This window comes from Chrysemys picta, chromosome 10, assembly GCF_011386835.1.
Source record: "Chrysemys picta bellii isolate R12L10 chromosome 10, ASM1138683v2, whole genome shotgun sequence".
Taxonomy (NCBI): Eukaryota; Metazoa; Chordata; order Testudines; family Emydidae; genus Chrysemys; species Chrysemys picta.
In genome coordinates this window covers 26,997,541-27,011,589 of record NC_088800.1, presented here as the reverse complement: position 1 = coordinate 27,011,589, position 14,049 = coordinate 26,997,541, and the positions used below count along the sequence as shown (strand labels likewise).

Here is a 14,049-nt window from a genome sequence, read left to right as displayed (position 1 = left end):
AGTGACTGAACTATTGGGGCTTTACATAAGAACATAAGAACGGCCATAATGGGTCAGACCAAAGGTCCATCCAGCCCAGTATCCTGTCTACTGACAGTGGCCAATGCCAGGTGCCCCAGAGGGAGTGAACCTAACAGGTAATGATCAAGTGATCTCTCTCCTGCCGTCCATCACCACGCTCTGACAAACAGAGGCTAGGGACACCATTCCTTCCCCATCCTGGCTAATAGCCATTAATAGACTTAACCTCCATGAATTTATCAAGTTCTCTTTTAAACCCTGTTATAGTCCTAGCCTTTGCCTGATGCCCTGAGTACAGGGTTGTGTGTATATATGTCTCCTCTTGCTCCTGTAGATGGAAAGTGGGGAAGGGAGGAGTAACTTGCTACTGACTACTTCCAGGTGTGGCTTGCTTCCATCCCCTGGTATTGACTAAGGCCTGGTCTACACTACGACTTTAATTCGGATTTATCAGCGTTAATTCGAATTTACCCTGCAACCGTCCACACAACGATGCTATTTATTTCGAAATAAAGGGCCCTTTAAATCGATTTCTGTACTCCACCCCGACGAGCGGAGTAGTGCCAAAATCGATTTTAACATTTCGAATTAGGGATAGTGTGGCCGCAATTCGATGGTATTGGCCTCCGGGAGCTATCCCACAGTGCACCATTGTGACCGCTCTGGACAGCAATCTAAACTCGGATGCACTGGCCAGGTAGACAAGAAAAGCCCCGCGAACATTTGAATTTCATTTCCTGTTTGCCCAGCGTGGAGAGCACAGGTGACCACAGATAGCTCATCAGCACAGGTAACCATGCAGGCCGATAATCAAAAAAGAGCACCAGCATGGACCGTACGGGAGGTACTGGATCTGATCGCTATATGGGGAGAGGATTCAGTGCTTGCAGAACTTCGTTCTAAAAGACGAAATGCCAAAACTTTTGAAAAAATCTCCCAGGGCATAATGGAGAGAAGCCACAATAGGGACTCAGATCAGTGCCGCGTGAAAGTCAAGGAGCTCAGACAAGCCTATCAAAAAACAAAGGAGGCAAACGGTCGCTCTGGGTCAGAGCCGCGGACATGCCGCTTCTACGCCGAGCTGCATGCAATTCTAGGGGGGGCTGCCACCACTACCCCACCTGTGATCGTGGATTCCGGGTCGGGGATAGTCTCATCAGCTACACCTGAGGATTCTGCCGATGGGGGAGAGGAGGAGGAGGAGGAGGAGGAGGAGGATGAGCTTGCAGAGAGCACACAGCACTCCGTTCTCCCCAACAGCCAGGATCTTTTTCTCAGCCTGACTGAAGTACCCTCCCAACCCTCCCAAGCCAGTATCCAAGACCATGACCCCATGGAAGGGACCTCAGGTGAGTTTACCTTTTAAAATATAAAACTTGTTTTAAAAGCAAACGGTTTTTAATGATTACTTTGCCCTGAGGACTTGGGATGCATTCGCGGTCAGTTCAGCTACTGGAAAAGTCTGTTAACGTGTCTGGGGATGGAGCGGAAATCCTCCAGGGACATCTCCATGAAGCTCTCCTGGAGGTACTCCAAAAGCCTTGCCACAAGGTTTCTGGGCAGTGCATCCTTATTCCGTCCTCCATGGTAGGACACTTGACCACGCCATGCTTGCAGCAAGTAATCTGGTATCATTGCCTGACAAAGCCTGGCAGCGTATGGTCCCGGTGTTTGCTGGCATTCAAGCAACATCCGTTCTTTATCTTGTTGTGTAATCCTCAGGAGAGTGATATCACTCATGGTAACCTGGTTGAAATACGGGAACTTAATTAAGGGGACAGAGGTGGCCGTTCCTACTGGGCTGTTTGCCTGTGGCTGAAAATAAATCCTTCCCTGCAGTTAGCCAAGCGCAGATGGGAAATTGGCCCTGAGCTTTTCGCGTTTGGCTAGCAGGGATCTTCCCTGTTACCAGCCACGCGATGGGGGGAGGGGTACCGTGATCATCCCAGAGAATTTATGGCGGGAGGGGGGCGGCGGGGTGTGTGTGGTTAGTTTGGTTCCTGCAGGGATCTTCCCTGATACCAGCCACGCGGTGGGGGGAGGGGTACAGCGATCATCCCAGAGAATTCATGGCGGGAGGGGGGGGTGGGGTGGTTAGTTTGTTTTCTGCTGCTGCTGAATGTTAACAGAAAAACCGCAGCACTCTACGGGCTTTGCTTGGTATGTGGGAAAGGAGGGCGCAGAAGCCGTAAGACAATGGGTTACCATGGCCGCATGCAAGCCGAATTCTGTTGCCCGGACCTGTGATCTCTAGCAGCAAAGCCACAGGCACTCAGTATTAAGAGGCAAAATGCGACCTTGCACAGAAATCACATGTGCTATGTAATGTGAATAGTGTTGGTCACCGTGAAAGAGTATAAGCATTGTTCTGCAAAATGTATCTTTTTAAACAATTCTCTCTTTTTTCCACTCCCTACAGCAGCTGCAAATTCCTCAAGCCTCCCTCCTCCATTCCGAAGGCTATCACAGATAAGGCGTCATAAAAAGAAGACGTGAGACGAGATGTTTGCAGAAATTATGGAATCCAGCCGCAGTGACAGAGCTCATCTGAATGAGTGGAAGGAAACGGTTTCAAAGTATAGGAAAGAAGCCAGTGAACGTGAGGAGAGGAGGGACCAACGTGAGGAGAGGAGGGACCAACGTGAGGAGAGGAGGGACCAATGTGAGGAGAGGAGAGACGCTCGAGATGAGAGGTGGCGGCAGGAAGATCAGAGGAGGCAGGATGCAACGCTGGGGCTGCTGCGTGAGCAAACAGACATGCTCCAGCGTCTGGTGGAGCTTCAGGAACGGCTGCAGGAAAACAGAGTGCCACTACAGCCCCTGTACCCCCTTCCCCATGTTCCATATCCTCCTCACCCAGACGTATAAGAATGCGGGGGGGGGAGGCTCCATACACCTTCCCATTCCACCCCAGTGGACAGCCCAAGCAAAAGGCTGTCATTTTTTTAACCTTTTTTTAGTGGCCTTTTCCTTCCCACCGATCCTCCTCCCAAATCCCACCCGGGCTCCCTCCCTCTTTTTCTAATCTATTAATAAAGAATAAATGATTTTTAAATGATAGTGACTTTATTTGGTTTGAAAGCAAGCTGGGGGAAGGGGGAGGGTGGGTTCCTTACAGAAAATGAGTCAATAAAGGGGGCAGGTTTTCATGAAGGAGAAACAAACAGATATTTCACACTGTAGCCTGGCCAGTCATGAAACTGGTTTTCAAAGCTTCTCTGATGCACAGCGCTTCCTGGTGTGCTCTTCTAATCACCCTGGTGTCTGGCTGCGCGTAATCGGCAGCCAGGTGATTTGCCTCAGCCTCCCACCCCGCCATAAAGGTCTCCCCCTTACTTTCACAGAGATTGTGGAGCACGCAGCAAGCAGAAATAACAATGGGGAGATTTCTTTGGCTGAGGTCAGAGCGAGTCAATAATGAACGCCAGTGACCTTTTAAACGGCCAAATGCACATTCTACCACCATTCTGCACTTGCTCAGCCTGTAGTTGAACAGCTCCTGACTCCTGTCCAGGCTTCCTGTGTATGGCTTCATGAGCCATGGCATTAAGGGGTAGGCTGGGTCCCCAAGAATAACTATTGGCATTTCAACATCCCCAACGGTTATTTTCTGGTCCGGAAAGTAAGTCCCTTGCTGCAGCCCTTTAAACAGAGTAGTGTTCCTAAAGACGCGAGCGTCATGAACCCTTCCCGCCCAGCCCGCGTTGATGTTGGTGAAACGTCCCTTGTGATCCACAAGTGCTTGCAGCACCATTGAAAAGTACCCCTTGCGGTTTATGTACTCGGTGGCTTGGTGCTCCGGTGCCAAGATAGGGATATGGGTTCCATCTATCGCCCCACCACAGTTAGGGAATCCCATTGCAGCAAAGCCATCCACTATGGCCTGCACATTTCCCAGAGTCACTAACTTTCGTAGCAGCACCTGAGTGATTGCTTTGGCTACTTGCATCACAGCAGCCCCCACAGTAGATTTGCCCACTCCAAATTGATTCCCGACTGACCGGTAGCTGTCTGGCGTTGCAAGCTTCCACAGGGCTATCGCCACGCGCTTCTCAACTGTGAGGGCTGCTCTCATCTTGGTATTCTGGTGTTTCAGGGCAGGGGACAGCAAGTCACAAAGTTCCATGAAAGTGCCCTTACGCATGCGAAAGTTCCGCAGCCACTGGGAATCATCCCACACCTGCAACACTATGCAGTCCCACCAGTCTGTGCTTGTTTCCCTTGCCCAGAATCGGCGTTCCATGGATAGAACCTGCCCCATTAACAACATGATCTCCAAAGCACCGGGGCCCGTGGTTTCACAGAATTCTGTGTCCGTGTCCATGTCCATGTCCATGTCCTCATCATGCTTGTCACTGCGCTGCCGCCCCCGCTGCCTCCTCGCCTCATTTTTCTGGTCCTGGCTCAGCATAAACTCCACGAGAACGCGCAAGGTGTTTACAATGTTCATGACTGCTGTCTTGAGCTCAGCGGGCTCCATGCTTGTCGTGGTATGGAGTCTGCAGAGTTCACCCAGGAAAAAAGGCGCGAAATGGTTGTCTGCCGTCCGTTGCTTTCATGCAGGGAGGGAGGGAGGGAGGAGGTGAGGCTGTACCCAGAACCACCTGCGACAATGTTTTTTGTCCCATCAGGCACTGGGATCTTAACCCAGAATTCCAATGGGCGCGGGAGACTGCGGGAACTATGGGATAGCTATGGGATAGCTACCCACAGTGCAACGCTGCAGAAATCGACGCTAGCCCCGGTACTTGGACGCACACCGCCGAATTAATGTGCTTAGTGTGGCCGCATACATTTCGACTTTATACAATCTGTTTCCCAATTTCGAATTATATAAATTCGGATTAATCCCGTAGTGTAGACATACCCTAAGACTATGTTTACACTTAAAACGCTATAGCAGCACAGCTTCTGTGCTTCCCTAGACACTTGCTACAGTGACAGGAGGGTCCTCCCATTGCTGCAGTTAATCTACCTCCCTGACAGGCAGTAGCTAGGTTGATGGAAGAGTTCTTCCATCTATCCTGGCTTTGCTACATCTCTTGCAGTGTGGATTTTTCACATCTCCTGTAAGAGGTAGCTATGCCAATGCAAGTTTTCAGTGTAGGCCAGCCCTTAGCTCTGCTGGCCAGCTGGTTGCAGGCTCTACACCTTTCCACCACCTTTTTTTACCCCATGGGTTTGGGTATGGAATACAGCATGCTGCCCCTGTTCTCTTGCCTACCTCTGGATCCAAGGTGCAGGGAGCTGCACGGGGCCATCATGGGTAGTCTTATTCTCCTGGGCAGTTGCAACCAGGCCCTGATAGTCTCTGCTCTAAAAAGCTTACAGGCTAAAAGCTTCAGCCTCCTGCTTCCCTCTCTCCCACCCCTTCTCCCATTCCATCTGCTAAAATGATCAACTACTAAATAGTTGGTTAAATAGCTCACATTTGAAGTGTCACCATTAGGCTTAGAGATGAGATGAATCTGAGGCAGAAAATTTCACACCTCTGAGCTGATGTTTATGGCTGTCTGCAGAGTCAAGACAACACAGTTTCATATTTGGAAAGCTTTCTTTGCAGTCACGAGGCTAGAAACTTTTTTTTTTAAATGAAAAATCAAATTCTGAAAAATTGAAATGTATTTATGTGGTTCCACATGAAACATCAGGTGGGCCAGCGCTGGTCCAGGAGCTCTGTGTTTGCCACACCTGACGTAAAAGGAATCTTAGAACTTGGTGAATGTGAGAGAAATTGTGCACCTGTGTCAGTGGTCATCATATTGTATTTGCTCTCTTGTCTGGCTTCGTTGGGTATGTCTATGCTGCAATCAGACACCCGCAGCTGGCCCATGCCACCTGATTCAGGCTCGCTGGGTTCAGGCTAAGGAGCTGTCATAACTATAAAGGGAAGGGTAACAGCCCTCCTGTGTACAATACTATAAAATCCCTCCTGGCCAGAGACTCCAAAATCCTTTTACCTGTAAAGGGGTAAGAAGCTCAGGTAACCTGGCTGACACCTGACCCAAAAGACCAATAAGGGGACAAGATACTTTCAAATCTTGGGGGGGGGGGGGGGAAGGCTTTTTGTTTGTGTTCTTTGTTTTTGGGGGAGTTCGCTCTTGGGACTAAGAGGGACTAGACATCAATCCAGGCTCTCCAAATCTTTCTGAACAAGTCTCTCATATTTCAAACTTGTAAGTAAACAGGCAGGCAAGGCGTGTTAGTTTTATCTTTGTTTTCTCAACTTGTAAATGTACCTTTTACTAGGGTGTTTACCTCGTTTGCTGTAACTTTGAACCTAAGGCTAGAGGGGGGTCCTCTGGGCTCTTTAAGTTTGATTATCCTGTAAAGTTATTTCCCATCCTGATTTTACAGAGATTATTTTTACCTTTTTTTTTTTAATTAAAAGCCTTCTTTTTAAGAACCTGATTGATTTTTCCTTGTTTTTAGATCCATGGGGGTTGGATCTCGATCCACCAGGAATTGGTGGGAGAAAGGAGGGGGGATGGTTAATTTCTCCTTGTTTTAAGATCCAAGGGGTTTGGATCTGTATTCACCAGGGAATTGGTGAAGAGTCTCTCAAGGCTACCCAGGGAAGGGAATTAGCACATTGGGAGTGGTGGCAGTGGACCAGATCTAAGCAGGTAGTTAAGCTTAGAAGTTTCATGCAGGCCCCCACATTTGTACCCTAAAGTTCAGAGTGGGGAAGCAGCCTTGACATGGTGGCACAGTGGTGGGATCATTTTAAACCAAAAGCTAGTAAAAAATTTTTTTTCTCCTTTCTAGCTGCTTGGGAAGCAGAACTGAAGGTAGATGCATATCTGATCTCTCCTTGCCTGAAGGCAGAGGTGTTAAGTTTTTTTTAACAAGGGTCTTTGTTAAGAGAAGGGTTCAAGCAGTGAGCAAACAGCTGGCAAAAAGAATTTACAAGCTGAATTGTTTTTTTTCTTTCTACCTCTCGGGGATAGCTAATTAGAAAGTCTCTGTTACCTAAGCAGCCTGAGCTGAGTGCATCCCAGTTTCAGTGAACCGCAGAGGAGGTGTGACCCAGCACAAGAAAGCAGGAAAATGACTACCAGTGAAGCAGTTAACAAACTAGAACTGGCCAAACTAGAAGCAGAAGAAAATGAAAAGAAACATCAGAGACTGCTCCAATTAAAAAAACTCGAGAAAGAAGCTGCTATGGAGGAGAAAGAAAGAGAAGAGAAAGCCAAAGAGGAGGCCCACAAGAGAGCTATGGAGCAAAAAGAAAAAGAGATGGAGGAGAGAGAAAGAGAGAAGAAGCATGAACTGGAATTAGCACAGGCTAGGCCGGATATACCAGCCAATCCTAGCAACCCCTCTCCAGGTACCACTTCCCATCCCAGAAACTTCCCCACCTACAAGGCAGGCGATGATACTGAGGCCTTCTTAGAAAATTTTGAAAGGGCCTGCCTTGGGTACAGCATCACTACAGACCAGTACATGGTAGAGCTGAGGCCGCAGCTAAGTGGACCCTTAGCAGAGGTGGCGGCTGAAATGCCTAAGGAACACATGAACAGTTATGAACTTTTTAAAAACAAGGCCAGAATCAGAATGGGGCTAACACCCGAGCATGCCCGTCGGCGGTTCAGAGCCCTAAGGTGGAAACCCGATGTGTCATTTACCCGACATGCCAACCACATTGGGAAAAATTGGGATGCCTGGATATCAGGAGCAAATGTTAAATCTACAGAAGAGTTGCCCTTCCTAATGCAAATGGAGCAGTTTTTAGAGGGTGTTCCTGAGGAAATAGAAAGGTACATCCTAGATGGGAAGCCCAAAACTGTAACCGAGGTGGGGGAGATTGGAGGCAAATGGGTGGACGTGGAAGAAAAGAAAAAAAATAGTAGCAGTTGGAGCGAATATCAGAAGGGGCAACCTGAACAAAACCTTACCACCGGGGACAACCCAAGGCCCCACCTACCTCCCAAGGGAAACCCCAGACGCCTTCTCACCCAACCACACCAGTCTCCACCAACCAACATCACCCCGGTGATACCTTAGCAGGGCGATGTTTTAAATGTAATGAACTGGGACATATAAAGTCCCACAGCCCCAAGAACCCCAACCGATTACAGTTCATTACACCACAATCACACCAAAGATCCCCTGGCCCAGATGACTCTCTCATACCCTTGGAGTGAAGGGAAACCTTGAGAGTGGGCGGAAAGAAGGTTATTGCTTGGAGGGACACTGGGGCACAAGTGTCGACTATCCACCAATCCCTAGTGGACCCCAAACTCATCAACCCAGAGGCTCCAATGACAATTCAACCCTTCATGTCACAGTCTATAACCTTGCCTACAGCCAAGTTGCATGTCCAGTACAAGGGCTGGTCAGGAATGTGGACTTTTGGAGTCTATGACAATTATCCCATCCCCATGCTGCTGGGGGAAGACTTGGCCAACCATGTGAAACTAGCCAAGAGGGTGGTAATAGTCACCCGCAGCCAGGCTAAGCAAGCTTTCACCCCCATCCCTGTTCCTGAGCCGTCCACCAGGGCCCCGTCTGTGTTACCAGAGACCCAGACAAAGGTGGTGGAACCGGATCCCCTGCCAACGACTGCAACAGCCGTAGTGGATCCAATCCCAGAGACCCAGCCAAAGCCAGTCCCAGAACCGGAACTGGAAACACAACCAGCGCCAGAACCATTGCCAGCACTGAGTACAGCATTTGCAAACCGGTCTACAACTCCAACGCCAGAGGGCACCAGCGAGCCTGAACTGGCAGAAGCAGCAGATAACCCTACCCAAGAGGCCCAGCCAGAGCCTGAAATACAACATAGTGCACCAGCGGACAGCAGTTCACAGTCAACGGAAACAGCCCCAGTACCTGCATCGCTTCCAGAGGGACCAAGCCCAAGTCCACAGTCCAAGGAGGAACTGATGTCTCCAGCATCAAGGGAACAGTTCCAGGCTGAGCAGGAAGCAGATGACAGCCTTCAGAAAGCTTGAGCGGCGGCACGGAGCACCCCACTGCCTCTCAGATCTTCTAACCGATCCCGGTTTGTTGTAGAACAAGGACTTTTATACAAGGAGACTCTTTCTGGTGGATACCAGGAAGACTGGCATCCTCAAAGACAGTTGGTAGTTCCCACTAAGTATCGGGTAAAGCTCTTGAGCTTATCCCATGATCATCCCAGTGGCCATTCTGGGGTGAACAGAACCAAAGACCGGTTGGGGAAGTCCTTCCACTGGGAGGGAATGGGCAAGGACGTTGCTAATTATGTCCGGTCTTGTGAGGTGTGCCAACGAGTGGGAAAGCCCCAAGACCAGGTCAAAGCCCCTCTCCAGCTACTACCCATAATTGAGGTCCCATTTCAGCGAGTAGCTGTGGATATTCTGGGTCCTTTCCCAAAGAAGACACCCAGAGGAAAGCAGTACATACTGACTTTCATGGATTTTGCTACCTGATGGCCGGAAGCAGTACCCTTAAGCAACACCAGGGCTAAAAGTGTGTGCCAGGCATTAGCAGACATTTTTGCCAGGGTAGGTTGGCCCTCCGACATCCTTACAGATTCGGGAATTAATTTCCTGGCAGGGACCATGTGGGAAGCTCATGGGGTGAATCACTTGGTTGCCACCCCTTACCACCATCAAACCAATGGCCTGGTGGAGAGGCTTAATGGAACTTTGGGGGCCATGATATGTAAATTCGTAAATGAACACTCCAATGATTGGGACCTAGTGTTGCAGCAGTTGCTTTTTGCCTACAGGGCTGTACCACATCCCAGTTTAGGGTTTTCACCATTTGAACTTGTGTATGGCCGCGAGGTTAAGGGGCCATTACAGTTGGTGAAGCAGCAATGGGAGGGGTTTATGCCTTCTCCAGGAACTAACATTCTAGACTTTGTAAGCAACCTACAAAGCACCCTCCGACACTCTTTAGCCCTTGCTAAAGAAAACCTAAAGGATGCTCAGGAAGAGCAAAAGGCCTGGTATGATAAACATTCCCTAGAACGATCCTTCAAAGTAGGAGACCAAGTCATGGTCTTAAAGGCGCTCCAGGCCCATAAAATGGAAGCGTCGTGGGAAGGACCATTCACAGTCCAAGACCGCCTAGGAGCTGTTAACTATCTCATAGCATCCCCCACCTCCAACATAAAGCCTAAGGTATACCATGTTAATTCTCTTAAGCCCTTTTATTCCAGAGAATTAAAGGTTTCCCAGTTTACAGCCCAGGACACCGATGACGCGGAGTGGCCTGAAGGTGTCTACTATGAAGGAAAAAGTAATGGTGGCGTGGAAGAGGTGAACCTCTCTGCGACTCTTGGGCGTTTGCAGCGGCAGCAGATCAAGGAGCCGTGCACCAGCTTTGCGCCAGTCTTCTCAGCCACTCCAGGACGGACCGAATGGGCTTACCACTCCATTGACACAGGTAATGCTCACCCAATTAGAACCCCACCCTACCGGGAGTCACCTCATGCCCAAACTGCTATACAAAGGGAGATCCAGGACATGCTACAGATGGGTATAATCCGCCCCTCTAAGAGTGCATGAGCATCTCCAGTGGTTCTAGTTCCCAAACCAGATGTGGAAATACGCTTTTGTGTGGACTACCATAAGCTAAATGCTGTAACTCATCCTGACAACTATCCAATGCCACGCACAGATGAGCTATTGGAGAAATTGGGACATGCCCAATTCATTTCTACCTTAGACTTAACCAAGGGGTATTGGCAAGTACCACTAGATGAACCCGCCAAGGAAAGGTCAGCCTTCGTCACCCAGGCAGGGGTGTATGAATTCAATGTACTCCCTTTCGGGCTGCGAAATGCACCCGCCACCTTCCAAAGACTTGTAGATGGTCTCCTAGTGGGACTGGGAGAATCTGCAGTTGCCTACTTCGATGATGTGACCATTTTTTCTGAGCAGAACACCTGGAGCACCTGGAAAAAGTCTTTGAGCGCATCAGGCAGGCAGGACTAACTGTTAAGGCTAAAAAGTGTCAAATAGGCCAAAACAGAGTGATTTACCTGGGGCACCAGGTGGGTCAAGGAACTATAAATCCCCTACAGGCCAAAGTGGATGCTATCCAAAAGTGGCCAGTTCCAAAGTCAAAGAAACAGGCCCAATCCTTCTTAGGCTTGGCCGGATATTATAGGTGATTTGTACCACACTACAGCCAAATCACCGCCGCACTGACAGACCTAACCAGAAAGAAACAGCCAAATGCAGTTCAGTGGACTGATGAGTGTCAAAAGGCCTTTAACCAGCTTAAGGCGACACTCATGTCTGACCCTGTGCTAAGGGCCCCAGACTTTGACAAACTGTTCCTAGTAACCACAGATGTGTCCGAGCGGGGTGTGGGAGCAGTTTTAATGCAGGAAGGACCGGATCGAGAATTCCATCCTGTCATGTTTCTCAGCAAGAAACTGTCTGAGAGGGAAAGCCACTGGTCAATCAGCGAAAAGGAATGCTACGCCATTGTGTACACGCTGGAAAAGCTACGCCCATACATTTGGGGACGGCGTTTCCAACTACAAACAGACCATGCTACGCTACAGTGGCTTCATACCGCCAAGGGGAATAACAAATAACTTCTTCGGTGGAGTTTAGCTCTCCAAGATTTTGATTTTGAAATACAACACATTTCAGGAGCTTCTAACAAAGTGGCTGATGCACTCTCCTGGGGAAGTTTCCCAGAATCAACTGGTTAAAAATTGTTCTTGGAATATGGAACATATTGTTAGCTTGTAGTTTCCAACTACAAACAGACCATGCTACGCTACAGTGGCTTCATACCGCCAAGGGGAATAACAAATAACTTCTTCGGTGGAGTTTAGCTCTCCAAGATTTTGATTTTGAAATACAACACATTTCAGGAACTTCTAACAAAGTGGCTGATGCACTCTCCCGGGGAAGTTTCCCAGAATCAACTGGTTAAAAATTGTTCTTGGAATATGGAACATATTGTTAGCTTTTATATAATCAGTAGTATGTCTAAAGGTGCATGTGTCTTATTAACTCTATTTTCTCCTAGAGCTCCAAGAAGAAATCACAGCCAGTGTGGAACCGGCTGTCCAACACTATCTGTGATTTGGGGGGCGTGTCATAACTATAAAGAGAAGGGTAACAGCCCTCCTGTGTACAATACTATAAAATCCCTCCTGGCCAGAGACTCCAAAATCCTTTTACCTGTAAAGGGTTAAGAAGCTCAGGTAACCTGGCTGACACCTGACCCAAAGGACTAATAAGGGGACAAGATACTTTCAAGTCTTGGGGGTGGGGGGGGGAGGCTTTTTGTTTGTGCTCTTTGTTTTGGGGGGAGTTCGCTCTTGGGACTAAGAGGGACCAGACATCAATCCAGGCTCTCCAAATCTTTCTGAACAAGTCTCTCATATTTCAAACTTGTAAGTAAACAGGCAGGCAAGGTGTGTTAGTTTTATCTTTGTTTTCTCAACTTGTAAATGTACCTTTTACTAGGGTGTTTACCTCTGTTTGCTGTAACTTTGAACCTAAGGCTAGAGGGGGGTCCTCTGGGCTCTTTAAGTTTGATTACCCTGTAAAGTTATTTCCCATCCTGATTTTACAGAGATGATTTTTACCTTTTTTTTTAATTAAAAGCCTTCTTTTTAAGAACCTGATTGATTTTTCCTTGTTTTTAGATTCAAGGGGGTTGGATTTTGATCCACCAGGAGTTGGTGGGAGAAAGGAGGGGGGATGGTTAATTTCTCCTTGTTTTAAGATCCAAGGGGTTTGGATCTGTATTCACCAGGGAATTGGTGAAGAGTCTCTCAAGGCTACGCAGGGAAGGGAATTAGCACATTGGGAGTGGTGGCAGCGGATCAGATTTAAGCAGGTAGTTAAGCTTAGAAGTTTCATGCAGTCCCCCACATTTGTACCCTAAAGTTCAGAGTGGGGAAGCAGCTTTCACAGGAGCTATCTAATTGTGGTGTAGACATTTGGACTCGGGCTGGACCCAGGCTCTGGGACCCTCCCATCTCACAGGGTCCCGAAGCCTGGACTCCAGACTGTGCCCTAACATCTACACTGCAACTAAACAGCCCCTTAGCCCAAATCCCGGGAGCCTGAGTTAGGTGGCACGGGCCAGCCGCAGGTGTCTAATTGCAGTGTACACATACTTTTCCAGTCATTCACAGCTCTCTAAATTCAGGGTGTGGTTTATTTTGTATTGAACTAATGCAAATCAAGTCATAGAATTACTGTAGAGTAGAAATAATTAAATGTCTATTTCCAACATTTCAAGGTATTTTCACTGGTAAGTGAAGCTGTTTAGTTTTTGTCAGGAGGGAGAACAGAAAAGGACACTAGCCCCCTTTTTTTTTTTTTTTTGACCTTTGCTCAAGGGAGGTGGCAGAGCTCAGAAATTTTTTTTTTAAGTTGCTAATAGAAGCCTAGTTTGTTCCCAAACTATTACTTAGAAGCTTTTGGTTTTTTCTGCCTGCTGCAGACCAGATAATTAGTTCAAAACAAATGAAGGTTTTTCAACACACATGGTAAATTTATAAGCATTCCCAGTCCTCTCTTTAAAACCATGCTGTCATGCTGAAACAGGGGGACTGCATTGTTCTGAGTGTAAAATCTTTGATAGAGAGTAGGAGGTATAAGGTGTTGATTTAAAAGGCTCTGAGGCAAACCAATTAGAGGTTCATTGACAACCCAGTGACCATTCATCTTCCAGATTAAATGTAAAAATAAGGTCCTGACCACTTGTGGTCATTTAAAACTCCCAAAGCATCTTTCGAGACTGTTGTCCTGGTCAAATTCCAACTTGCCGTCATTACATTCTGCCTACCCCTACCCTAAATCCCAACAGCAGGTTCAGATGGAACAAATTTATTCACCATTTGCTGACGTAACTGCTGTGGTCATGTTGCAATGCACTATTAAGCAGTTGCTGCCTTTCAGCTTATGAGTTGCTTCATTTCAGTGGTGTATGAAGTGATTCGTGGGCATAATTTGTACTGTGCTTTGAGATCAAAGGTACTGTATGAGTGTTATCATTTTAGCCCCAGAATGTCTGAGAACTGTGTGGAGGGAGTTTTAGAGGTGCAGTATAGAT

The 14,049-nt window shown here is 47.9% G+C and overlaps 1 protein-coding gene across 1 annotated transcript; it reads left to right on the top strand.

Moving 5' to 3' along the window:
* Positions 1 to 482: 482 nt before the first annotated feature.
* Positions 483 to 3,029, top strand: LOC135973930 (uncharacterized). Its single transcript, XM_065559491.1, has 2 exons — positions 483 to 1,370; positions 2,441 to 3,029. The coding sequence occupies exons 1-2, from the start codon at positions 818 to 820 to the stop codon at positions 2,515 to 2,517; spliced, it is 630 nt and encodes a 209-aa protein (XP_065415563.1). The 5' UTR covers positions 483 to 817; the 3' UTR covers positions 2,518 to 3,029.
* Positions 3,030 to 14,049: the final 11,020 nt, after the last annotated feature.